Raw genomic sequence first — 27247 nt, 5'->3', positions numbered from 1 at the left:
ATTCATACAGTACTCAAAATAATGGCTGCCCATAAATAATACAAAAGCAGTGAAATATAATGCCTAGCTAGGCATTGTAAATTCATTTAAAATTGGCAGACCTGGTCCTAGTAAGCTAATGAACACTGCCTACGAATAAAGGGCCAACTATTGTCAAATGCAGCCAAGCTGCACCAAATATTAAACATAAAGGTCTCTTGGTGGCAGTAGCCTGACTGTGCATGGTTATACAGCCTTATTATATTGCACATACCATCTCTGTCAAGCACTACGCTTGGCTCCTAAAAAACTAATTTAACTTCAGCTGCAGCACAGGTCCCAAAACAAGCCTTGTGATAAAATTGGTGGCTCAAATTTAAACATGAGAGACATTAATGAACTACGGTCTAAAATATGAAGATTGTGAGATGCAGGTGCAGTGCTCACTTCTATAAAACATATTTTCCCCTAGCATACAAAGATGGTACAGTTAAAGAGAATGACTAATAGCAAAAGTTCCATATAACTACAAGTGTCATCTGACAATTGCCCTGACTAAACACATAAATTAATGTTTTTCCATAACTTATTAATTCAAATGCAAATTATTAGCTCAACTGTAAAAACGTTAAATTCACATATAATTCATATACTAAGAGAAAACACATGATTATGGGAGCACATGTACAGCACCAACTCATTTACTGCTTAGACATAAATATAAATTACTAGAAAAAGTGTTCCTTAGAGAGCACAGGTCAGGTATGTTATTGTGGGCCAGCAATGTTGATGGAATATGAAGTATCGGACAGATCCATGTTGATCACATGACTATAGAGATGGTGCTATGATATAGCAATGTCTATAGGGTGGCATTTGCTCCTCAACGTAGTGAAAATGTGCGTGCAAAGTTTCACCGCAATCGGACGCTGCGTTTGTGATTCGAGGCATTTTTGTTAAAACGGGCCACTCCTGCAAAATTTTGATGTCAATCTTAGCAAATCAAGACGGAATATGAAAAATCAAACAGATCCATCTTGATCACATGACTATAGAGATCATGTGTACCGATTTGCGTGAAATTTTGACAAAATCTGTAGAACCAATATTAAAAAAAAATGTTTTGCAAAACTCGACCTCCTGCTGGTGCTATAACAGGCCGATCTGAAAAATGTGGGGCAGAGGATCTGCTTTGGCATCCAGGGAGTGTGTGAGCAGTTTCGCTGCGAGCGGCCCAACGGTGCCGGAGATTAGCTGGTCACAGACAGACACACAGAGACACACACTCAAGGACGGACAGACAGACAGGGTGCAAAACAGTCTCTGCCACGCCTTCGGCCTGGCGGAGACAATTAATTTGTAATAGTTCAAAATGTGTTCGAACATCCAGCACTTTGGCTCTTTACTTTTCCAGTGGGTGACCTTCAATGAATGCATAGAGTAATGTCCTCCTATCCAAGTACATAAATAAACTGCACAAAGATCCTGCGAGGAAAAATAACTCCAGCAAACGTTAGTAAAACTTCTAGTCATGAAGTGCTGACGTCCTTGACTGTACAATTCAGTGAGACTGGATATGAAGCATCTGTATATAAAGCAGGATGCGTCCAGATGAAAACAGATGTATACTGTGTCCTTCAAGTAGAGATGTAGAGATAGCATTTTTTCCTTCCCCGATACACTACAGATTCCTGTCGATACAGAGTACCAAACCGATACCAGTGAGTAAATTAACCCATTAAGACCTGGAACGCATCTGTAATTTTTTTATTGGAGCTAAAAAGCATTATTTTACACTTTGGCTATTAAAAAAATAGCAGATATACAAGCTCATAGCGCGGCACCGAGTGCCGCGCTATGAGCTTGTATATCTGCTATTTTTGAAAAATGAAGAAAATGTGTGAAAATCTTTGAATACAATTTTAAAGCGAACATTTGTAACTCAAATCTTTGCTTCTACAAAATATTTTGAGATGGGGGTCCGCGGCCGAATACATTACATTTTGGGGTCCTTGACATGAAAAAGTTTGAGAACCACTGACATAGCAACATAAGTTTTTTCAAAAAACTGTTAGGATCTAGAGAAGACATTTTGTAGAATCGGAACCTCAGGTCTTAATGGGTTAAAAACAAAAAATCTAGGACAGTGGTTCTCAAAGTGGGGTCCATGGACCCTCAGGGTTCCAAATGGACCCCTACACACAGTACAGGTCTGTAACTCTCTAGAGTTATATGGGGTCCACTGATCTAGGAATGAATAGAAAGTGCAGCTACAAGTTAGTAAAATAATAAAGTAAATAAATAGTGCAGTAAGAAGAGTAACATCAACTGAGGCATTAAAAATGCTAAATAATGTATTACTGTAAACGACATAATTGTCATCAATGTGATACATTCTGTGTTATCAGATTGGCATAGACTGCCATACTCACCGATACCGATACCAGGGTCTTGGGCGGTATCGGCAGCTTTTCGGATACTGGTATCGAAACAACCACCACCTAAGTTCTACCAAATGACTAAAACTGAGTACCGTAAATTTCGGACTATAAGCTATTCGGACTATTTCCCATTTTTCGACCCTGCGGCTTATATAACGGTGCGGCTTATCTATGGATTTTTACAGCTAACGGCCACTAGGGGACCTCCTAAATCTATGGATTTTACATCCGCGGCTTATAGTCCAGTGCGGCTTATATATGTTCCAAACATTCAATTTAGCTGCTGCGGCTTATAGTCAGGTGCGGCTTATAGTGCGAAAATTACGGTACATGAATACTTTTTTTTTGTTAAATACATTTATCATGAATGTATTTAGTAAATTAAACGTGATTACATACATAAAAAAAAAAAAAAACTTTTGACAGCCTGTGTGTTTGTGTGCGTCTTTAGATGCCAAATGTAAGCTAGCAAATAATACAGCTCCACAATGTTAATAATTAATAATAATGAGCAGTTTATGCAACTTTATTACTTTATTACAGGATGTTTATTATCAATTTTACAAACATTCTGGACATGACCATTCAGAACCACCATACGATATGACTGGCTGGCTAATCAGTTTTGTAAAAAAGAAAAAAAAGATAGGAAAAAAGGCAAAATCCTCAGGCATCTTGGAAGAAAGAATCCAGGTCCTCGGTCATCTCCGCCACGTCCTGGACGGGTTGCGCTGGCGCCTCACGGGTCACAACAGCTCCTTTGGAGGCAGCGTTTTCCTGCCCTTTCTGTGGGGGGTCCGTCTCACGCTTTATCTCCTTCCCTCCTCCGCCCAGAAGCTTCTGGCTCTCTATGAAGTACTGGTTCGGGTGACTCAGCGAGAACGCAGCGTCTTCAACCTGTTTGTACAGTAAATGCAACAGAATTAAAGGGAAAGTAAATAGGTTTCAGTCATTCAGACTGAGCACACTGCATGGTTGGGGAGTCTGGCTGCTGGCACACGGGTTAACCCATTAAGACCGGGAACACATCTGTGACATTTTTAGACTTCTTTGGCTATTCAAAAATAGCAGATCTACAAGCTCATAGCGTGGCACCAAGTGCCGTGCTATGAGCTTGTAGATCTGCTGGTTTTGAAAAATCATGACCATTTTTGCAAATCTTTGAATATATATATTTTTTTTTAAAGCGAACATTTTTAAAGTTGTACAATGCAAATTCACAAATAACGATTTTTAGCAACCTCTGCTGGTCACTACCGTCACTGCATACAATTTCCGTGGTCCTCGATTACCCAGAATTCCATTCGTTTTCACCGGAAGCCGGAAGCGTTTCAAAAAGCGATCTTTTAATTGTTTTATACTATCTACGGATCGTTTCTCTTAGCCAGTGGAGCATTAGTTACCATGAGCTGTGCTTTGTTTTTCTGTTCTTTTTCGATCTTCTAATCCTACATTCTCTTAAAATCAGCGTGAGGTTCCTTTTTGTTATTAGCGCGATAGTTCCTGGCCAAACAGGAAACCGTTGCGGTAGTTCCTGGCCAAACAGGAAACCAGTGCATTTCCACCTCCGTTTTCCGGCCAGATGACGTCATTTCCCCGGGAAAGTCCCCCCAGTCCACGTTCAATATAAAATATATAAATAAAAGGCTTCCGGGGGTGAAATTCATGGAGTGGGTGTTGTGAAACTTTTGCCACTCACAAAAGATATACAATTTAACTTTAGTTTTGTTGAAAACGTTACCTAGTATGCCTTTAACTAAAATCTTTTGCTACGTTTTTTGAAAAAACGTATGTTTCTATATATCAGTGGTTCTCAAATGTTTTCATGTCAAGGGTCCCCAAAATGATATGTATTTGGCCGCGGACCCCCATCCCAAAATATGTTATTCCAGGGACCCCCCAGAAGCAAAGATTTGAGTAAATTTTTTTCGCTGTATATATCTTCAATGATTTGCATAAATTTCCAAGATTTTTCAAAAAATACCAGATCTACAATCTCATAACGCAGCACTCGGTGCCGCGCTATGAGCTTGTATATCTGCTATTTTAAATAGCCAAGAAGTATAAAATAATGGTTAAAGTGGTTACACAGATGCGTTCCAGGTTTTAACCCATTAAGACCTGGAACTGTGTCATTTTTAGATTTGAGCTAAAAAGCATTATTTTACACTTTGGGCTATTCAAAAATAGCAGATATACAAGCTCATAGCGCGGCACCGAGTGCCGCGCTACGAGCTTGTAGATCTGCTATTTTTGAAAAATCGGGAAAATGTGTGCAAATCTTTGAATATATATATTTTTAAAGCGAACATTTTTAACTCAAATCTTTGCTTCTGGGGGTCCCTGGAACAAAATATTTTGATGGGGGTCCGCGGCCAAATACATATAATTTTGGGGGTCCTTGACATGAAAAAGATTGAGCACCACTGATATAGAAACATAGGTTTTTCAGAAAACTGTTGGGATTTAGGAGACATGTAGAATCGGCTTCAGGTCTCAATGGGTTAATGGGGTTAAGGTGCTCCCACTGGGGTTCGATTCCACCACGGTGCCTTGGGGCCTGGCCAAGTGCTCCAATGAAACGCAACCGGGCCCGTGTTTGTGCGTGTGAAGCCGGCGGCGGGGGGGGGGGGGGGTTGTGTTCTTTGTACTGGCGACTCAAAAAAAGGTTGGTGGAGGTGCCTGTCGGCAGGGAGCTGAACTAGGAGGGTCAGCAGGACTCGCTTTACGCTCTCCTGGTGAAACTCCTCCGCCGTCAGCTGAAAAGAAGCAGCTCGAGGGTTCCACGTGTATCAGAGGAGACATGTGGTTGTCTTACACACTCCACGGATCAACTGTGGGGGGGGGTTGGCACTGCAGCAACAGGGACTGTTTTGCAGTGCATTGTTCAAGGGCAGTCATGGAAAAAGTACTCAAATTCTTTACTTAAGTAAAAGTATCAATACTGCAATATAAAAATACTCTGTTACAAGTAAAAGTCCAGAATTAAAAATGTACTTGAGTAAAAGTACAAAAGTATTGGCATCAAAATGTACTTAAAGTACCAAAAGTAAAAGTACTAAATATTTGAAAATAGCAGATCTACAAGCTCACAACGCGTCGCATCGCGACGCGTTGTGAGCTTGTAGATCTGCTATTTTCAAATAGCCTATGTATAAAATAGGGCTAAAGTGGTTAATGTATGTTTCATTATATCATAGTTTATATCTGAAAAGTAACTAGTAACTCAAGTTTTCAAGTAAATGTAGTGGAGTAAAAGTACAATATTTTCCTCTGAGATGTAGTGGAGTAGAAGTAAAAGTATTGGAATTTGGAAATACTCAAGTAAAGTACAAATACCTCAAAATTGTACTTAAGTACAGTACTTAAGTAAATGTACTTAGTTACTTTCCACCACTGTTCAAGGGGAATTGGCAAAATGACCGGAGTGGGGAGACAGAAAAAAAAAAGGTAATCTAAAAAGATGGTGGCGGGGTGAGAGAGGGGATGGTTTGGCTATGTCTAGATGTCTCTTAGCATCTAGACTAGTGGTGTGGAAGAAGTACTCAGATATTGTGCTTTAAAAGTATCAATACCACAATATAAAAATACTCTGTTACATGTAAAAGGCCTGTGTTCAAAATGTTACTCGAGTAAAAGTATCAAAGTATTGGCATCACAATATACTTAAAGTACCAAAAGTACTAAAATGTTTGAAAATAGCAGATCTACAAGATCACAATGCGTCGCATCGCAACGCATTTTGGGCTTGTAGATCTGCTATTTTCAAATAGCCTGGGTATAAAATAGGGATAAAGTGGTTAATGTATGTTTTATAATGCCATAATTTATATCTGCAAAGTAACTAGTAACTAAAGTTTTCAAGTAATTGTAGTGGAGTAAAAGTACAATATTTGCCTCTGAGATGTAGTGGAGTAGAAGAGTAAAAGTATAGAAAATGGGAAATGCTCCAGTCAAGTAAAAATTCCTCAAAAGTGTACTTAAAGGGGAAATCCACCCATTTTCAATATTTAACTATGTCATTAATATAGCATAAAGGAGTTGTGTGGAAATAAGAAAAAATTAAAAAAAAAATTAACATTGCAAAAAAATGTAACATTGCAAAAAAATTAACATTGCAAATTACACTGTGATGACTCATCATGGTGTAATTTGCAATGTTAATTTTTTTGCAATGTTACATTTTTTTGCAATGTTAATTTTTTTTTTAATTTTTTCTTATTTCCACACAACTCCTTTATGCTATATTAATGACATAGTTAAATATTGAAAATGGGTGGATTTCCCCTTTAAGTACAGGTCTTGAGTAAATGTACGTAGTTACTTTACACCACTGGCATCTAGATATAGCCAACATTTTAAATACAGTAACTTATACAACGTCTAGTGCCTCTGATGCTCACATCTAAGCATTGTACTGCCCAGTACAGATGACAGCAGGTAGCCCGCTGACTGCCTCATTAACCCATTAAGACCTGAGAAGATTCTAGAAATTTCTTCTAAATCCTAAAAAAAAATTGAAAAAAAAACCCACTTTTTTTTTCCCTCGATTTTTAAAAAATAGCAGATATACAAGCTCGTAGCGCGGCACTCGGTGCCGCGCTATGAGCTTGTATATCTGCTATTTTTGAATAGCCTAAAGAAATCTAAAGTGACACAGATGCGTTCCAGGTATCAATGGGTTAAATGAGGCAGTCAGCGGGCTGACTGCCTCAGCACACTAACTCAGACAAATTTTGTCTGAGTTAGTGTGCGTGTCAGACTGCGGTTAACCCATTCAATCCGGGGAACGCATGCTGTGTCATTTTAGATTTCTTTGGGCTATTCAAAAATAGCAGATATAAGACTGCATTTCAATAGCAGATATAAGACTGCATTTCAAAACCGCAACAATCCCCATCATCTAAACAGACAACGGGGCTACAACTCAGTGGCTAGCGTAGCGACACTTTGTGTAAAACGGCCCCCGAGAACGGCCATGTCTGTTTGAACACGGAACGCGGGCGTGACAGCAAAAAAAAAAAACGGGCTTGTTTACGCACTCGCTCATTGTTATCAGACTGAGGCGTAAAGAATATCAACTCAGTTCCCGAAGGCAGTAATTCCACGAGCGACGACGGTGAAAATGCCTGGAGTGTACCCAACAGATCTACTTCAAAGACAGCTTCCGTTTGAGGTTTCAAATTGAACTGTCACTTATCAGATAGTACACGTCCTAGGTGCTATTATATCCACCTTCTATCCATGCTTCTGTCGCTTCCAATCATTCCAGGAAGGAAAGGGCATGAGTTAAAAAGGCAATCATCGCCAACATCTCCCTAGATTACTTGCTCGCTGAGAACTATTTTAACACGCAGGGGCACGCACGTACGTGCGTGCATACACACACATACACACACACACCTGTGCGTGTCTATTTCCCCTTTCAGCTCTCTAAATGGGACTGATCACTAGCAATCTTGAGTGTCAATGAAAGGGGAATGACTCAGGGGGTCTAAAGTAAAAAGCTTTACATCAAATAAACTTCCATAGGGGCTTAAATCATTCTAAATGCTATAATAAACCTATACGAATTAATTGAGTGGCTAAGACAGCCAGTTAATGATAATGTTGATTAAAGTTCCTCTAGAACAGTGGCTCTCAAAGTGGGGTCCGGGAACCCCCGGCTGTCCTTGAGCGTTTCAGGTGGTCCCCAGCTAAAATGAAGAACTGTGGAATAGTTAAGCCCTATTTTATATTTCGGCTATTCGAAAATAGCCGATCTATAAGGTTTGTGTTGCGATGCGACGCGTTGTGAGCTTGTAGATCTGAAAAAAAATAAAAAAAATAAAATACTTGTCTTCTCTTATGGGGGTCCCTGTCACTAAATGGGGGTCCGGGGCTAAGTACATATCAATTTGGAGGTCCTTGACATGAAAATGTTTGCCTCGAGCCTTCATGCTCAAGTTGCGAGGCCATTTCCCAGACTGACACAAGCAGCTCCAATTACGTCTACAGCCAAATGAAAGATGTCCTTACATTGTGCGTCAACTCAAAGTACTTCTGACACGCCAGCTGAAAGTGCATCCCCTTCACCAGCTCCAGGATCTGTAGAAGAATCAAAGACAGAGAGAGTACAGGTTATTGGAACTGAAATATGACTTTTGGATAGAAATAGATTGACCACAAAAAAAAAACACTGGCTAACAGCCAAGCAACCTCAAAGTCTTTTTGATGGATGGAGCATTTGTGTTGAAAAATAAAGCGGTCGCTACTTAAAGGTTTAATGACATTCACTTTTACACCACATTCAAAGTCTTTGTCCTGGTCCTTCAAAAGTGTACAAAAAGTTTTAAGTGAAAATTCCATTCCAGTGATCCATGGCAGGTGTTTTTCTCTCACATTTCTAAAGCCTTTTCAACTGCAATGAAAAAAGAAATCTTTGCCTGCGGGTGTCGCTGGTGAGGGATTTTGCCTGTCAATCATCGCCTCTGCTCCGCCCCCCACAAAGGAAAGGATAGGGGAGGGGAGGGGCAAGGAGGAGAGTGGGCGGGATTAATCGACTGTGACCTCACTGTCGAAGGGCCAAGCTCAGATTACTTTTCAGCCTAACTATTCAGAAAACCCCAGACCACAGAAAATCCACTGAATGTTCTAAGTTCAGGTTTTTTGGGTGTAATTGAGGTCATAAAACCCCAAATAAAACATTGAAAATAAAAAAAGTTAAAATGAATGTCATGATACCTTTAATAGCATGCATTAGAGGAGAACATTAAAAGTGGGTATTACGGGGAATGCATGCCATGTCTTAACCCTTAATTGCAAACCACAGTGCTCAATAACAGAATGTTCACAATCAGTTCATTCACAACACCTGTGACAACTGTACAGTCTAATGGAATGTTGTCTTTAAGTGGAAGCAACGGAATCCTTTCTAAAAATCAATAAAATATTTTTTGTTGTTGTACTTTGTAGGACGGGGAATGGCTGATTTAGTCAAATTAACGGACCCAGAGCTAGGTGTGACTACTGTGCATGTTTACCTGTTGTAAATCGATGCACTCAGGCTACATTACTCATCCCCACACACGTTCAGACAGAGACAGCCTCTGTCATGACACGCTTTTATCTGGATTTTATGTTGTGTTCCTGTGGCCGTCTGCCACATCGTGACAACAGACGCGTGGTAAGCAATATGTGGTCGCATGGAAATAAAGACGACTTTTGACCTAAAACCTCGGCTGTCGTCTGTCCCTGTCACATTCTGTGTGTCAGATTATCGAGTGATTTATTAAGTAGCCGTCAAGGCCGTGTAATAAGCAGGATAATGAACAGCGAGGCAGGCATTAATGAGAAATAAAACCCCTTCAGGGAGATTCAAGGTCTTGAATCACCCTGAAGCGGTTTTATTTCTCAATGACTGCCTTACAGTTCATTATCGCCTTACACATAGGATGTATGCTTTAGGCTAAATGTAATTCGCTACGTCAAACTCACTGAAAGATATATTTTCTTAAATGCCAATTAACGCAGGTCTCTCGCTCTCTCTCGTATAAAAATGTAAAGGACCTTTCACACATCCAGATAACCTTATGGCCTTTTGAAACTCGCATTGCCATGGGCTGTGTAGAATTAAACTGGACAACTATGAAAATACGATTAAATGGATGCGCTGGTGGTTTAACCAGTTAGTCCACCTGCCACATGGATGTGATGCTGGGGTTCAGAATCCAGCCCTAGAGCTGTGTTACATAAAATATTCTCAAATTGAGGGTTACGGGTCAAAGCTTTATGCAAAACACATCATCCGGCAGAGAGAGAGAGCACAACCATTTTTACCACAAAAGGCCGAGCTCTCGGGACACAGATCGCATTGAGAAGTTTCACACCTCCTCACAATAAAACAATAAGATTCATGTAAAAACGTGGTCCTTTAGGATGACCCTTCTACTCAAGAGCAAAGGATCTTACGCACCGAGGGCTTTTTTTTCTCCCAATGTGATTAAATCGGCTGAAAATATATTTTTTCTAAATGTTTGTACATCCGCACACAACGCAAATATTATGCAGTGATAAACGATGTAACTTTGATTTGGAACGAGGTACGTGTTACACCTCGAATAAAAGCATCAATCAGGATGAATGAGGCGCCAACCAAATTCATATTTTGATGCAAAACATACACACTTTTTCGGATTGTTTATTCATCACACCTCCAGTCACCTTAAACCATTCAATCCGGGAACACATCTGTGTCATTTTAGATTTCTTTGGCTATTCAAAAATAGCAGATATACAAGCTCATAGCGTGGCACCTAGCACATTTTATTTAAACGAACATTTGTAAATTATTTTGTTCCAGGGACAGAAGCAAAGATTTGAGTTACAAATGTTTGCTTTAAAAATATATATATTCAAAGATTTGCTAAAAGATCTTGCAAAAATGGCAGATCTACAAGCTCGGCACTGAGTGCCGCGCTATGAGCTTGTATATCTGCTATTTTTGAATAGCCAAAGTATAAAATAATGGTTATAGCTAAAATCTAAAATGACACAGATGCGTTCCCGGATTGAATGGGTTAACAGTGAACTGATGAATGCATTTAGATGAATTAACGTGTACATGTTGTGTGTCAAAGTCTGATGTGAAACTAGTGGCAAGCCATGCTCTTGCAGGCTCATCTTTAGTAAAGAGCAGTGTATGAACTCTGGCCTGCAGCGCTATCGTTAGTCCTGGTCAGGGCATGGGAGAGAGAGAGAGAGAATGCTTGTTAATCGCTTCCTGCTGAGTTGTTTCGCACCCAAATCACTCTTTGATTTTTAATTATCGGGCATTTCTGGCTGTCTGCAGGCTAAACACTTGACATGGTGCAAGGCTTAGCCATGCATAGTGTTTGTATAACACACACACACGGACACACACACAAGGACAGACGCACACTAAAGGTTCTACTGTATGGCAAAGCTGGTGCTGAAGGGGACAGAAGCTGGATGATTAATTAAATGTGATGAAAGACGAGTCCCCCGAGGGTTAGATGTTCACCTAAATTAGCTATCTGTGCTGTTTTGTTCTTCCAGTCCTCAATGGCTTACTTGCATTACAGCAAAATCAATATTTAACGACTTTTACACTGGGCGTCACTGGTCATTACAGCCATGCATTTTGAAAGATTTTTTTTTTTAAATAGGGCTTACTGTAAGTGGTTAAGAACTTCCTAAAAGACATTTGGTTGTGAAGAGTGGTGGAAAAAGTACTCGAATGTTTTACTTAAGTAAAAGTATCCTCAAAATTGTACTTAAGTACAGTACTTGAGTAAATTATTTAGTTACTTCACACCACTGGTTGTGAATATTCGTGAAACCATTCCTGAGATGACTGAAAAGTATCTAGTTTCTCAGCACAAGTCATACCATTTACGAAACTATTTTAAAAAAAAACAGCGACATTATGTAGCCGTTTTCTGATCTCTAAATCTTACAATAAATGTGCAAAATCTCTGTACGTCCGTTTGAAGTTCACGTATCTCCAGAACCGTCCGGGCGACCGACCTCAAACTCGCCACGTGTGTGTCGCCTACGACCTGAGGGATTGCCGCGCCCGGAGTCGAGTAGGTCGGATAGGCGGTTGCCCAGAACCACCGATCTAACCGATACGCCCATATAGAGGCATATATGGAGAACCGCTTGTCCAGAGACCGGCAATCTGACGGCCCATATATGGTCATGACCATATTATGGGACCGACCGACTTCAAACCCTGCCGTGCGTGGGTGTGATGCGCCATGTGGGAAGTCGGTTGGATCTGAAAGATCTCCAAAAAATATCAAAAACATTAATACATCCGCAAATCCCCATATGGATTATGCTGATGTCATCAATATGACATCATAGACTGGCCTGGACTCCATATATGGGCATAAAAGGGACACATACAGAAAGATAAGAAGAATTTCCGGTGCGGCCTAGTTTAATTTAAAACAAGCCCTACAACACTTTATTTTTTACTAATAATTTCTTACCTTGTACTGAAAACTGTAATGGGAGTCACAAATTCATCAGTACTTTGTGAAACTAGATTATAATCTAAATCATACCCTCACTCATGCCAGGCTCAATATAAGACTTTATTGCTCTATTAAAAATGAACCATGAATTACTTTAATGTTCATTTGAAGGTTCATAACTCCTGGAGAATATACGGCAAGAAAATATACTTAAAGTAATTTTTATTGCCTGAACCGCTGAACCCAGTTCAACATGTTGATAGACATAATTGAAAGAGCTTACAAAGCCAACCTACTATAAATATGTCCTGAAAATATTCTGAACCACATGGACCCTAGCGTCCCTATTCTGTCATAGCCGAACATTCTGCGAAAATAGGTAAACATTCGCTGAAAATAGCAGATCTTCTTGCGACGGGGTTGTGAGCTTGTAGATCGTCTGTTTTCGGGCAGAGAGATTTGGTGCAGAGGGGGATTTGGTGTATTGAATGGCCAGTCGGTGCAATTTGCTACGGTTTGTACAACATCCAGAATGTAATGAATAAAATAAATGTATGGTCTAGCTTTAACCCATTAAAACCGAAACCGAAAGCATCGGTGTCATTTTAGATTTTAGCTATAGCACATTGGTTGGCTATTCAAAAATAGCAGATATACAAGCTCACTTCGTGACGTGCTATGAGCTTGTAGATCTGCTATTTTTGAAAAATTGTATGTGAAAATCTTTTAATCTATATATATTTTTAAAGCAAAAACATTTCTAACTCAAATCTTTGCTTCTGGGGGTCCCTGGAACAAAATATTTTGAGATGGGGGGTCCGCGGCCAAATACATATAATTTTGGAGGTCCTTGACATGAACCTTTGAGAACAAATGATATAACGTAGCAACATACGTTTTCCAGAAAACTGTTAGGATTTAGAAGAATCGTTTTTAGAATCGGCCTCAGGTCTTAATGGGTTAACAGGATACCCCCCCCCGCCCTAGGAAACAAGGAGAGAGCCAGGAAACAAGGAGAGGGAGAGAGAGAGAGTAGGGACATCGGAGTGACATACAGCAAATGGTCTGCTTGGCCGGGGAGTCGAACCAGGGACTCGCCGTCAGGCATCAGAGCCTACGCACATATGGTACGTACTCCCTAACCACTGGGCTATCAGGCCCCGCAATAACGGCATATCTTTTCTATCATGTTCACTGTAGAGTCAGGCAGGCCACTGTCATCATGGCCCTGCCATCCCCAGTGGCTGGAATGGGGGCTTGGCAGTCCATCTGAAGATGTCTAGACAGGGGTAATACTGACCTGACTAATCCCATTGGGAGAGACCTTATACGCCTGGAGCTTCTGTTTCAACAGCTCTGGGTCACTGTGCCGGAATGGGCATCCTAGGAAAAAATAATGATTAAACATGTTAGCTGTAATCCGCCAAGAGACAGAGACAATATGCATCACAAGCCAGTGCTAGAAATGGACAGATTTGACTGAGGGGACCCTATAAACCCTGGCAGGCATTAGAACACATTGAAAGACAATATGGTACGGTAATAATAGACAATAATAGCCTCATTACATTATTTCCTACTGGTAAACATTATAACAATTTCCCCATTTCCAAATCGGGTTGTTTTAACTTGTCTAAACAAAACTATGAGTCCAACAGTCCAACCAGAGCTAAATGGTTTGAACCAGTAGACATTGCCATCCATCTATAGATCCTCTCACAAGTGGGGGAAAATTGCAGATCTGCAAACTCAAAGCTTGTAGATCGGCTATTTTTGGCAAAGAGATTTGGTGTAGAGGGAAAAAAGTGGTACAGATGTGCTCCCCCCCAGTAGCACTAAACCCATGGCTATTATCTTCTCGGATAGATTTCGGCTGATTTTTTAAAGTTAAACTAGGGAAAAGCCATAGAGTAATCATTTCTAAAACGTCCACATGAGCTCACAGCTGTGCTCTGAAATCCATTATTTCCCATGGCTTGAGCTGCACCACAGCGAGGCAAGAGAGAGAAATTAAGATGCAACCCCCAGGCAACAAGAACCTAGAGACGACACATCACTTTGATTTAGCTGATCGAGTTGATTTAATATGAACTTATGAATATGAATCATTTTACAAGCCGTTTGACTCTATTCACTTTACATTTTGAGTCATAAGGTGTGCAGTGCATCAGGCTCACAACACAGCGCTTTGTACGGAGTATAAAATGGAGCTTATTATCAATTTAGTCAATTATAAAAAAAATGCATTCAATTAAATCGACAAAGTAAATCTATAGAACAATCGCTAAGAAAATACTCGATAGTTGCAGCCCTACTAAACACAACTTGGATTTTATTTTTGTTCGATGATAAAAACCACACAGTCATTTGCGTCACTCCTGGCCAAGGCCAACGATAATTGAGAGCAGAATCGGCTCATCAAACGTGTAATAGCCATCTCTCCCACAGCTCTCTGACTCACCGTGATGGTCGCCTTGGCTGGGTGGGTTTGACAAAATCACCTTCATGCAACTGTAGGGGGTGTAATCTGTCCGCTTGCCTTCTTTCCCAAACATGTGACGGACGCTGTAGGCATACGCTTTATCAAACTAGAAAAGAGAGACAGAGGGGGAGACGGAGAGGCAGAGAGGGGTGTTAGTGAGGATCAGAGTGGGAGAGAGAGAGAAGGCAAGGTTGGGGTGAAAAAACAGACATCGTCGTACATCATGTCGTCTGTGACGGGTGTGTTTTCATCAATGAAATATCAAGCTATTAGAGGGAACCTGCTGTAGAGGTGCAGCCACACTGCAGACGGATGAGACCGAGGTATGGATAACGTGGCCCTCTTTCCCTCTCATTATATTGGTTGTTGCTGCCTGTACTTTTTAAACCACACGATAGTGTAAGATGTCATACCGTTGCAGAAATGTATACATTATTTTATTTATTATGTTATTTCTCAGGTCCGAGATCTCTGAAAAACATAATTCAACATTAACAGTAACAGACAGAATGATTTACACCCTTTGCTGAACGTCAATCAGTGAAGCCACATCTTTATGTCATAGCAAATGGTTTGAGCAAATATTTCACTTTCCAGTCCTTATAGTAATACCGACAAAGTGGATCATATCATTACAGTTATCAGATCTTTACACCCACTTACTCATCTATAAAAACAAAAACTAATTATTTATTTTAAAAGGTTGCTGTGGGGGGTGGATATGTGGTGCAAACTGTTCAGACTCATCCAATATTTATTTGAGAAGGGGGTGATAAGTTCCCCCTATTTTATCACAAGAGAAGATAAGAGAATGACAGAATTGGCCAACTGCGAAAGGAGAGGCGTTGGTTGTACGATATCTTTCTGTCACTGGTTGGTGCCAAATCATTTGAAAAAAGAAAAAGAAAAGACAAAGCCAAGTCTGTTGAAATAACCTGCTTAAAGTACTACTATTGCTTTATAAAGAACTGAATGGTTTAGGGCCAAAACACATTTCTGATCTTGTGCTACATCAGACACATCCAGACCTCTCGGGTCATCTGGGACAGGACTGCTTTATGAACCCAGAGTCAGAACAAAATGTGGAGAAGCAGCGTTCCATTTCCATGCACCACATATCTAGAAAAAACTCCCAGAATACTGTACTGCAGGTCTGCTACAACTGAGAACTCACTGCTTTTAAAATAGTGATGAAAACCTTTCTGCTTTCTGCTGTCTATTAGTATTTACTGAGGTTTTATTTCAATCATTTCCTGTACACTTCTTATTTTTCCGTTTTATTTTTGCACTCGACTTTTATTTCCATATGTATCCTTTGCGTAATCATGTGACATGAACATACACATGATGAAACAGACATGAAACACACACACACACACACACACACACACACGCACATACACATGAAACAGAAATCACATCATAAAGATTAAGCAATGCATACACCAAATAGAAATGTGTTGCTTTTCATGGTGGTATCACAGACCTAAATATTCATCATTCAAAAAATCATGTAATAACCCATATCTGTACATCAATACTTCTTGACATGACCCACCGGAAGTCTCGCTAGACGAGATTTCAATCTCGTCTAGCGAGACTTCCGGTGGGGAGCATTCAAGACAATCACGTTGCATAGTGTTCTGTCACTATGAACGTCAGATCTCACCAGAAAGAATACGCAAAAAAAAGCTATTAAAATACGCGACCTACAGTAGCGCAAGGCCTATTGGCGTGCGTTTTAAGCTGTGGCGGACCCGGGATGTAGTTATGAAAATGTTTTACTGTATCCTAAGATATAATAACATCATAGAAAAGGTAAGAAAACCGTGGGCAAAATTTCCCTTTAACTCATTAAGTGCCAAAAATATTTCTGGCTATATCACCCCTGTGCCAAGGCCAAAAATACATTGTAAAAAAAAAGTGCTTTGGAGCCGAGATACAGCCTTTTCAGTTAAAAAGTTAAACAAGAAGTGAATGGAGCAGCAAATCTTCAAATCATCATATCTTGGGTTCTGAACCTTTTTTTTCAAAAAAAAAAAAAAAAGGATTTTTTTTGAGTTTTTTTGCCATGCGTTGCGCGCGCGCGAAGCGCGCGCGCAAAAAAATTTTGCATTAGGGCCCCTAAATTTTGCAGTTTAGGGCCCATTATCCCTTATGGGATAATTTAGGGCCCCTACATTTTGCAGTTTAGGGCCCATTATCCCTTAACTTATTTGCCATTTTTTACTATAAAAAAATTTGCAAAATGTTGCATTATTATTATTTTTTTAATTAATTAATCATTATTTTTGCCCTCAAAACATTAAGTCGGGTGCCCCATTTTATGGTGGAATTGTTTTGGCGACCCCACACTTTATTTATTTATTTATTTATTGTGCAATTTCAAAGTGGAAATAAAGAATATCTTAAAATAAAGCATACATTGTTGGCCTTATACATGAATATTTATTAGAAAATTAAATTAAAACAGTGATTCCTGCAGCTTTGTAAGTAAGCGTATTTTATGAATGAAATGAATATAATTCCACATTCCAATGAATTTGCCAGGAGATATAGGTGATTTTCCAAAAAAAATGTTATCTACAGGCTCAGCATCTAATAGGTCATCATATTTTACTGTCTTCATGACAAAATATATTATATATTTTGTCAAAAATATATTATATATTTTGTCATATATAATCATCTATATCTATATAATCATAATCTATATAAGATTATAGATTATTATTATTATTATCAATATATTATAGATTATTATTAATATTTGAGCATTTTAAATATCATCTATTAAGACAACAACATTTCACTTAAAGCAAAGGTATTATAATATGTTACTCTCTCCCTCCCCCTACAGGCTGGTATTATAATACGTTACTCTTTACCTCCCCCTACAGGCTGGTATTATAATATGTTACTCTCTACCTCCCCCTACAGGCTGGTATTATAATATGTTACTCTCTACCTCCCCCTACAGGCTGCTATTATAATATGTTACTCTCTACCTCCCCCTACAGGCTGCTATTATAATATGTTACTCTCTACCTCCCCCTACAGGCTGCTATTATAATATGTTACTCTCTACCTCCCCCTACAGGCTGGTATTATAATATGTTACTCTACCTCCCCCTACAGGCTGCTATTATAATATGTTACTCTCTACCTCCCCCTACAGGCTGCTATTATAATATGTTACTCTCTCCCTCCCCCTACAGGCTGGTATTATAATACGTTACTCTTTACCTCCCCCTACAGGCTGCTATTATAATATGTTACTCTCTACCTCCCCCTACAGGCTGCTATTATAATATGTTACTCTCTACCTCCCCCTACAGGCTGGTATTATAATATGTTACTCTCTACCTCCCCCTACAGGCTGGTATTATAATATGTTACTCTCTACCTCCCCCTACAGGCTGCTATTATAATATGTTACTCTCTCCCTCCCCCTACTGGCTGGTATTATAATACGTTACTCTTTACCTCCCCCTACAGGCTGCTATTATAATATGTTAATCTCTACCTCCCCCTACAGGCTGCTATTATAATATGTTACTCTCTACCTCCCCCTACAGGCTGCTATTATAATATGTTACTCTCTACCTCCCCCTACAGGCTGGTATTATAATATGTTACTCTCTACCTCCCCCTACAGGCTGCTATTATAATATGTTACTCTCTCCCTCCCCCTAAAGGCTGGTATTATAATACGTTACTCTTTACCTCCCCCTACAGGCTGCTATTATAATATGTTACTCTCTACCTCCCCCTACAGGCTGCTATTATAATATGTTACTCTCTACCTCCCCCTACAGGCTGCTATTATAATATGTTACTCTCTACCTCCCCCTACAGGCTGCTATTATAATATGTTACTCTCTACCTCCCCCTACAGGCTGGTATTATAATATGTTACTCTCTACCTCCCCCTACAGGCTGGTATTATAATATGTTACTCTCTACCTCCCCCTACAGGCTGGTATTATAATATGTTACTCTCTACCTCCCCCTACAGGCTGGTAGGGCCTGTAAAAGGCCAATCAAAAAGAAGGCCATCAAATAAAACGATGAGTTTTAAGTCCACAGAAATAATTAATTTAACTTGAAGTTTAAGGATGACTTAATTTTAATATAGTACAAGAATAGTGTAACTATCTGTAAAATATAACCCATTTATTTCATAAAATTATGTATTGGGTTATAGCCTATTTGTCTCAATATTTGTCACATTCAGCACTGGACTTCACTGACTGTAGGGGTCACATTAATCACATTAGAATCACAGATTAGAGATTTTATGTATTTTCCCCTATTTTCTGTATTTTTCACTATTTAAAATATAGTATTTCTTAATTTCCCCCCCCCCCCTCTCTCTCTGTCAAAAGTGTTGCTTGGCTTCCGCGCATTATAAACTGGAATATAGGCTTTAAATCTAACCCATCACTGGTTATGTGCAGCGTTTCACTTGATGTTGAATCTCAACCAGAGAACTGGTGTCTATCATTACCATATTGACAGAGGTGCACGCTGTGCGTCCTGACCGTCTCCACGCATCCATTCAGTAGCCTACCATCCCTACTCATGAGGCCTCCTGACTTTTGAGGCCCCAGGCGGTTGCCTAAACTTGCCTACAGTTAAGACCGCTACTGTAGTCACTTGTGAGCTTGTAGATCGGCTATTTTCAAATAGCAGTACTTGAGTACATGTACTTTACTTAGTTACTTTCCACCACTGTCAGCACTAGATTAATTACTTACCCACCTTCTGCAAAGATGAGAAAGAGAACACACATTGTTCCATAGGCCCGTTAGTCAAGGGGCCCCCAGAAATCTGTTTCCTTTCAAAACGATGCGTAGATGTATTGATACTTTTTTTGTTTGTGTATGTTGTTTGTGTTTGTTTTGTATTTTATTGCGATTTCATATCAATACAAATTAAAAAAAAAAAAAAAAAAAAAAAGTTTTTTTTTTTTTTTTTTTTTTTTTTAGGGGGGAGGTGGGGGCCCCCCTCCCTCGGGGCTCCACGCAGCTGCGTGGTATGCCTAGTGCAAATATCCGCCCCTGCTCAGACGTCATTGGCACTCTGGGCTTATGAAAAACGTGACGTCTGCGACGTCATTGGCACTGAATGAGTTAATACTCTTTTTGTGTAAAAGCACTTTGAATTGCCTTGTTGAAATGTGCTTGAAATGTGCTAAAAGTTACTTTCCACCAGGTTTTCTTTTTAAAATCGGTTGAGATGACGCTACAATAGGACTTGAATTCAGGGAAACTATAAAAGGACCTTTCATTAAAAAAGAAAATAATGTTATTCAGAGAAAAACTGAACCGTATCTACAGCACAAAAAATGCAAATCATCAGTGCGTGTGAATATTATTTAGAAAATTACAGCCATGTGCAAAAATCTGTGGTTTGTGTTTAAAACATTGACTTTGGTCACAATACTCAACATTCACGGTGAGAACATTTAATATGTTCCATCAAGAAATGTGAATTACAGCTTTCCTGCATTAATAACCCGACTGACAGAGGCCATCAAAACTCCAATAAAACAATTGAACTTGACAATGTGACTACTTGTACCGTGGCTATTATTACCATCTATAAAAACTAACCAATCAAATATTAATTATCGGATGGGTCTACACATTTAAGATGCTAAATCCAGATTTAAGATCAGCCCACACTCTACTGAAATCATTTTAAGAGCTTCACTACTGACAATTTACTGCATATTATACCATAATAATTAAAGTTTGGAAAAGAGTGCGACATAGGGAAGATATTAACTTAAATTATTCTTGCCTTTGTCCAGGCAGCCAAAACAACCAAGATTTAGAACTTCTTGCTTAACAAGGGAAAAATTGATACTTACAAACGGTCTTACATTTACAAGCTTAAGCTCTATATTTCATCTATATTTAGGTAACAAATTAAATGTATGCATTTTAAAATCCAAAGGCAGGGAAATCTGTAATTTAAAGCCCTGGGTCTCAGAGTGGGGTCCGGGACGCCCAGGGGTCCTTGAGGGGGTTCCAGGCAAGTCTCGCAACGCGTCACGATGCGAAGCGCTCCGAGCTTGTAGATATGCTACAGTATTTTCAAAAACTTTCGACAAATCTTCTCTCATGGGGGGTCCCTGGCACAACATCTTTGTAAATGGGGGTCCTTGACACAAAAAAGTTTGATAACCACTTATTTAAAAGGATCGATATACAAGTAACACCTATGCAATGTGCAATGTGTGGCATATCCCTGGATATCACTTGATATTCTGTAGCTGAGATGAAGAGGATTGCTGAGTATTAACACAGAGGATGCAAATGGTGAAAGATACAGCTGTGCTAATATTTGCTTAATGGAGCTCCGTCACTGCAGCATCTCCCTCTCCAAGATATATGTTCAAACCTGAGGCAATGGCGAGAGAGAATTAGGACACAATTCAAAGGGATTATGGATGCCAGAATGTGTGTGTGTGTGCGTGTGTGTCTGTGTGTGTGTGTGTGTGTGTGTGTGTGTGCACATGTCAACTGGGCACAGCCTTAGGCAAAGTCTGAAACTCCGACACTGATGTTGCTCTTGCCCCACTCCATCTCATGTGCAAAAACACTTTCCATTTTAATAAGCATTACAGGCATTTTTAAACCCTGTAGGAATGTAAGGTAAAGTACTGTTAAATCTGTAACCCAAATAAAGTCAACTTGTTTGGTGCTGCACCACAAGGAAAACGGACACATTAAAAAACACGTTTTCCATGGCATATAAAAGTGAGTATATAGTTTGATCCTAAATGTTCACAGTAATAGGATATTACTTATTCATAGTAACTGGATGTTTATATCCAGTCTCACAAAAGCATACCGTTATGGGAACTATAATAAACCACATAAGATTACAGACTGTGGTGGGTGGGTTTTGTGAATCACAAAAGCATTCAGTGCAGGGTGGCCTACTTTACATTTTTATTAAATACAGGCTGTTTTTACATACCGGTATATATACATTACTAGTAATTCATCAGCAGTAATGGACTAATAGCATTTCTAAAAATGCTATACATTACTCCTACATACACGTATATTCTGCATTCTCAGGCTATCATTTTGCTTAGCCCAGGGACCAGTTTACCACCAAGATATATAAAGATGTATTTTTTTCCAGTATAGGGCTCCTTCTTTGAGAATGGCCTCTTACTAATGGAGCACAGAGTCTAGCCTGTCTTCTCCTTTAGCTATGAGAAATATATCAACAGCACACTGCAAAACAAGCGCCCCAAAACTAATGTTTCAACAGAGGCATTAGAGACACAGCAAGATGGAAACGGAGATTAGAGCTGCTAAGTGACTGGAATAATTTAGTGAGAAGAACGTAGCGGTTCAATCGAGGAAGAGTTCAGTCTGGAAATGTAGCTATAGCAGACAGACGGTCACATTTGATTCAAGCAGGCAGAGCCCTAGTCTAGTTTCTCAGGCTGATTCCTTCCATTAAGACCGGGAACGCATCTGTGTCACTTTAAGATATCTGCTATTCAAAAATAGCAGATATACAAGCTTGTAGATCTGCAATTTTCTTTGAGAAAATCGAGAAAAATGTGTGAAAATCTTTGAATATTTATATACAGTGTATGTTTAAAGGCCAGTCCACACCAATGCAACTCCTTGCAACCATTATCCCCAATGGCAGTTGCAAGGAGTTGCATTGGTGCGGTCTGGCCTTTAAAGCCAACATTTTTAACTCCGATCTGTGCTTCTGGGGGTCCCTGGAACAACATATTTTGAGATGGGGGTCCGCAGCCAAATACATATCATTTTGGGGTGTCCTTGAGATGGAAAAGTTGGAGCACCACTGATATAGAAACATACAGTTATCAAATCAAACTTTATTTGTATAGCACATTTTCAACAGCCAAAAGCCGACCAAAGTGCTGAACATGGTTAAAACAAAGTAATTCAGACACACAGAAGCATCAACAAATAATGTTAGGATTTAGAAAACATTTTTAGATATGTATCTAGCCCATGGACCGCCCCCCCCCCCCCCATCTCAAAATGTTTGTTCCAGGGACCACCAGAAGCAAGGATTTGAGTTACAAATGTTCGCTTTAAAAAATATATATATATTCAAAGATTTGCACACATTTTCACGATTTTTCAAGAATAGCAGATCTACAAGTTTGGCTTGTATATCTGCTATGTTTGAATCTTAAAATGACACAGATGCGGATTGAATGGGTTAATCATAGACAACACTGCTTAATTCTAGTTGAAATCGAGGGAGAAAACAAACAACCATTGTACCAGACCAGTAGAGAGCAGTGTCCATCCCACTGCAGTTTGTGTATTACCATGCCATGGGTTGTGTTGTGGGACTTAACCTACTGGGCTGGGGGGAAAAAACCTGAGACCTGCTTATTGTATTAACACTGTGTGTCAGTATTTTAGAAAGGTAGCTACCTTTAGTGGGTTGTAAAATGATCTGGTCTTATTACAGTTGTCCATTTAAAAGCTGAAATAGATGTTCTATCATCTTGTGGATACCCGCAGTAACTGATCAGAGAAGTACATTCTTTTCTCACCTTTCTGCTCTGGTGTCTGTGCTACATTTGCCTTCTTAACCCTTTAAGACCTGGAACTGTGTCATTTTTAGATTTGAGCTAAAAAGCATTATTTTACACTTTGGGCTATTCAAAAATAGCAGATATACAAGCTCATAGCGCGGCACCGAGTGCCGCGCTACGAGCTTGTAGATCTGCTATTTTTGAAAAATCGTGAAAATGTGTGAAAATATTTGAATATAAATATTTTTAAAGCGAACATTTTTAACTCTATTCTTTGCTTCTGGGGGGTCCCTGGAACAAGATATTTTGATGGGGGTCCGCGGCCAAATACATATAATTTTGGGGGTTCTTGACATGAAAAAGATTGAGCACCACTGATATAGAAACATAGGTTTTTCAGAAAACTGTTGAGATTTAGGAGACATGTAGAATCGGCTTCAGGTCTCAATGGGTTAATAGATGCCTTATACCTCACAGTTGTCACATGTGACATTTAGATAACAAGAATGCATAATTGTGTGCTGCAATGGTCCATCTATCTGCATAGTTCACCCAAAACATCCTATTTTGTACCGGTGCACACTCTCTAGCAAAACAAAACATATTGTTGGCTCGGAATCGATGCATACATACAATGTCAGTCAAAGTATTATTGTAAGCAGTTCTGCAGGAAAGTCAAATGTATTTCACCTTTGTATTGTGCCCAAATACAAAGGTGCCCAAATAAGTGCTGTCAAAGCATTAGAAGGACAAAAACCTCTGAGGAAGCTACCGAGGAAGTCAGAAGATCTCTTGACCCATTAACTCATTCAGTGCCAATGACGTCGCAGGCGTCACGTTTTTCATAAGCCCAGAGTGCCAATGATGTCTGAGACGTTTTTTATTTTTATTTTTTTTAAGGTTCAGAACCCAAGATATGATGATTTGCTGCTCCATTCAATTCATGTTTAACTTCTTACTGAAAAAGGCTGTATCTCGGCTCCTAAGCCCTTTTTTTTAACAATGTATTTTTGGCCTTGGCACAGGGGTGATATAGCCAGAAATATTTTTGGCACTGAATGAGTGAAGACCTGAGACCGATTCTACAAAATACCTTCTAAATCAGTAGTTCTCAAACTTTTTCGTGCCAAGGACCCCCAAATTGATATATATTTGGCGATGGACACCCCATCTGAAAATGTTTAGTGCCAGCCAGGGACCCCCAGAAGAGAGGATCGAAATTATTAAACATTTTTTCAAACACTTTCAAGATTTTTCAAAAATGTTCAAAAATAGTAGATGTACAAGCTCGCAGCATGGCACGAAGTGAGCCGCTGTGAGCTTGTATATCTGCTATTTTTGAGAACCACTGTTCTAAATCTTTTAAAAGTTTTCTGAAAAACGTATGTTGCTATAGCTAAAAATCGAAAATGACAGTGTTGCTTTCCTGGTTTTAATGGGTGAAGCCCAGGTGGGGGTTGATATTACTCTGCCAATAGGCGTGGGGGTTGATATTACTTTGCCAATAGATATGCCAACATAATGAAGTGCGGCAGAATACATGTCATATTTCAATAACCCTGGAAAAAAATGGGTTGCCATATTTCATTTACACCAAATTAGCAAAGAGAATATTAGAACACACTAGAGGTGCACAAGGTTTTAGTACGCTAGTCAGTGTTTAAGATGCGTAGTTTTCACCCACGGAGGTCCCTGACTCCCCACAGTAGGAGTTCTGCGAATGTTACAACCCGACTTTGATATCTAGAAGATAAGAGAGCTCTGGTACATAGCTGACGTTACACATGTTCACACACTGGGGTACCGTGCTCTCTCTTCTTAAGATTCCCTGCTTAGTTTACTATTGAAGATACGCATGACATGACTAAATAATTTACGTATTCCTCAAATACAAATAATAAAAAAATCAGGCCAGTAGGGCTGCACCTGTGTTATCACAACACTGCTGTGATGAAAGTGTGCATTTCTCAGAGGAGAACTGTGCTTGGCACGTTCACTTTAAAAATCAGGACAATACAACGAGGTAAGCAGTCTGTTCCCCTACTTAGGCCTTATGTTTAGGGGCACTTTGTGGGCAACCACAGCACGCATCAGCAGAAACTGCTCCTGTGTTTATTCTACCTACAGTCTCACTGAATTTGTACTTTTGGGGGGGGATCTGGAGATCCAAATTCTCAGAGCTGTGGATCTCTACTATTGCAATGGATTTTGAACTAATAGTACATTTTTAAGTTACATTAAATAAAGTTGATTGAAATGAATGTGTATTAACCCATTAAAACCGTGAAAGCATCGGTGACGGTGTCATTTTAGATATTACACACTTTTAACTATTATTTCATACTTTGGCTATTCAAAAATAGCAGATCTACAAGCTCATAGCGCGTCACTTCGTGTCACGCTATGAGCTTGTAGATCTGCTATTTTTGAAATATCGTGCACATTTGTGACAAATCTTTGAATATATATTTTTAAAGTGAACATTTTTTAACTCAAATCTTTCCTTCTGGGGGTCCCTGGAACTAAATATTTTGAGATGAGGGTCCGCGGCCAAATATATACATAATTTTGGGGGTCTTGGGACATTGAGTTTGAGAACCACTGATATAGCAACATGTTTTTCAGAAAGCTGATTTAGACATTTTTAGAAGCATCTTACTTATAATGTATGCACTTCCTTCCTTATAAGCTCAATCAATACAATCAATTACTTTTTTGATTAATCAAATAATCGAGGTGCATTTCTTTGTATATATTTCTGTTTTTATACAACAAATCAAAGTGAAAGTTTAAAAAAAAAAAATGTGTTGACTAAATCGATCGGTCTGATTAATCATTAAGTCCTATTTTCTACTTCGTGGTACATACGGTTAGGTGTCACACAAAAAATAGCATTGTGAGCTTTAGATCTGCATTTTTGCTACAGTATAGTTAGAAATATATATTTTTTAAATGCATTACAATTTTGTATTATAATGGATTAAATCGATTAGTTTGACTACCAGTTGCACCACTAGTGCTGAACGTAAATAGAGAAGTGTCAGTTGCAGGAGAATTAACCTCAACTTAACCTCAGGAAAACAAGCCGTTTAAAAGAAGACCTACCCAAAGGCAATATGTGCTAAACTCACAAGTCGTGGAAGTAGACACTCGTCCAAAATGAATAGGCTAGCCTCCACAGAAAGAAACATGGATAGATCAAGTTGATTTCATCTATTTTCTCGCTCTCTCCCTCTCTAGTCTAATATTACGTGTCTCCCCCCCCCCCCAGGCCTCCCTTTCAGCATCGCTGCCCCCCATCTTTTTCCGTCTGCCTGCCGCATACTAATGGCTAGGCTTTGTTCAGCCTGCCACAAAGTGCAGTCGCTGACACAACACATACATCAACGTTGAGAGCTCTGCTCTGGTCAGCACAGCAGTGGTGTAAAGTAACTAAGTACATGTACTCAGGTACTGTACCTAAGTACAATTTTGAGGTACTTTTACTTTACCGGAGTATTTCCAATTGTCTATACTTTTACTTTTACTCCACTACATCTCAGAGCCAAATATTGTACTTTTACTCCACTACAATTATTTGAAAACTTTAGTTACTAGTTACTTTGCAAATATAAATTAGCCTATGACATTATAAAACATACATTAACCACTTTAATCTTATTTCATACCTAGGCTATTTGAAAATAGCCGATCTACAAGCTCACAACGCGTTGCGATGCGACGCGTTGTGAGCTTGTAGATCTGCTATTTTCAAACATTTTAGTACTTTTACTTTTGGTACTTTAAGTACATTTTGATACCA

The 27247-nt window shown here is 39.4% G+C and overlaps 1 protein-coding gene across 2 annotated transcripts in view; it reads right to left on the bottom strand.

Moving 5' to 3' along the window:
* Positions 1–2935: 2935 nt before the first annotated feature.
* The window catches only part of prim2 (DNA primase subunit 2), a 64638-nt gene continuing 40326 nt past the window's right edge, over positions 2936–27247 (bottom strand). For both annotated transcript variants that reach the window (XM_080450428.1, XM_080450429.1), the window contains exons 11-14: positions 14865–14991; positions 13704–13786; positions 8439–8507; positions 2936–3317 (exon numbers count right to left, since the gene is read on the bottom strand). In XM_080450428.1, coding sequence (XP_080306554.1) covers positions 3087–3317; positions 8439–8507; positions 13704–13786; positions 14865–14991 — 510 coding nt within the window. In that variant the 3' untranslated portion in view covers positions 2936–3086. The remainder of the gene's footprint in view (positions 3318–8438; positions 8508–13703; positions 13787–14864; positions 14992–27247) is intronic.

The sequence above is a fragment of the Gymnoscopelus braueri genome (genome assembly GCF_963280865.1).
Source record: "Gymnoscopelus braueri genome assembly, chromosome: 14".
NCBI lineage: Eukaryota > Metazoa > Chordata > Actinopteri > Myctophiformes > Myctophidae > Gymnoscopelus > Gymnoscopelus braueri.
Note: the sequence above shows the minus strand (reverse complement) of the source record. Positions and strands in the feature narration are given on the sequence as shown.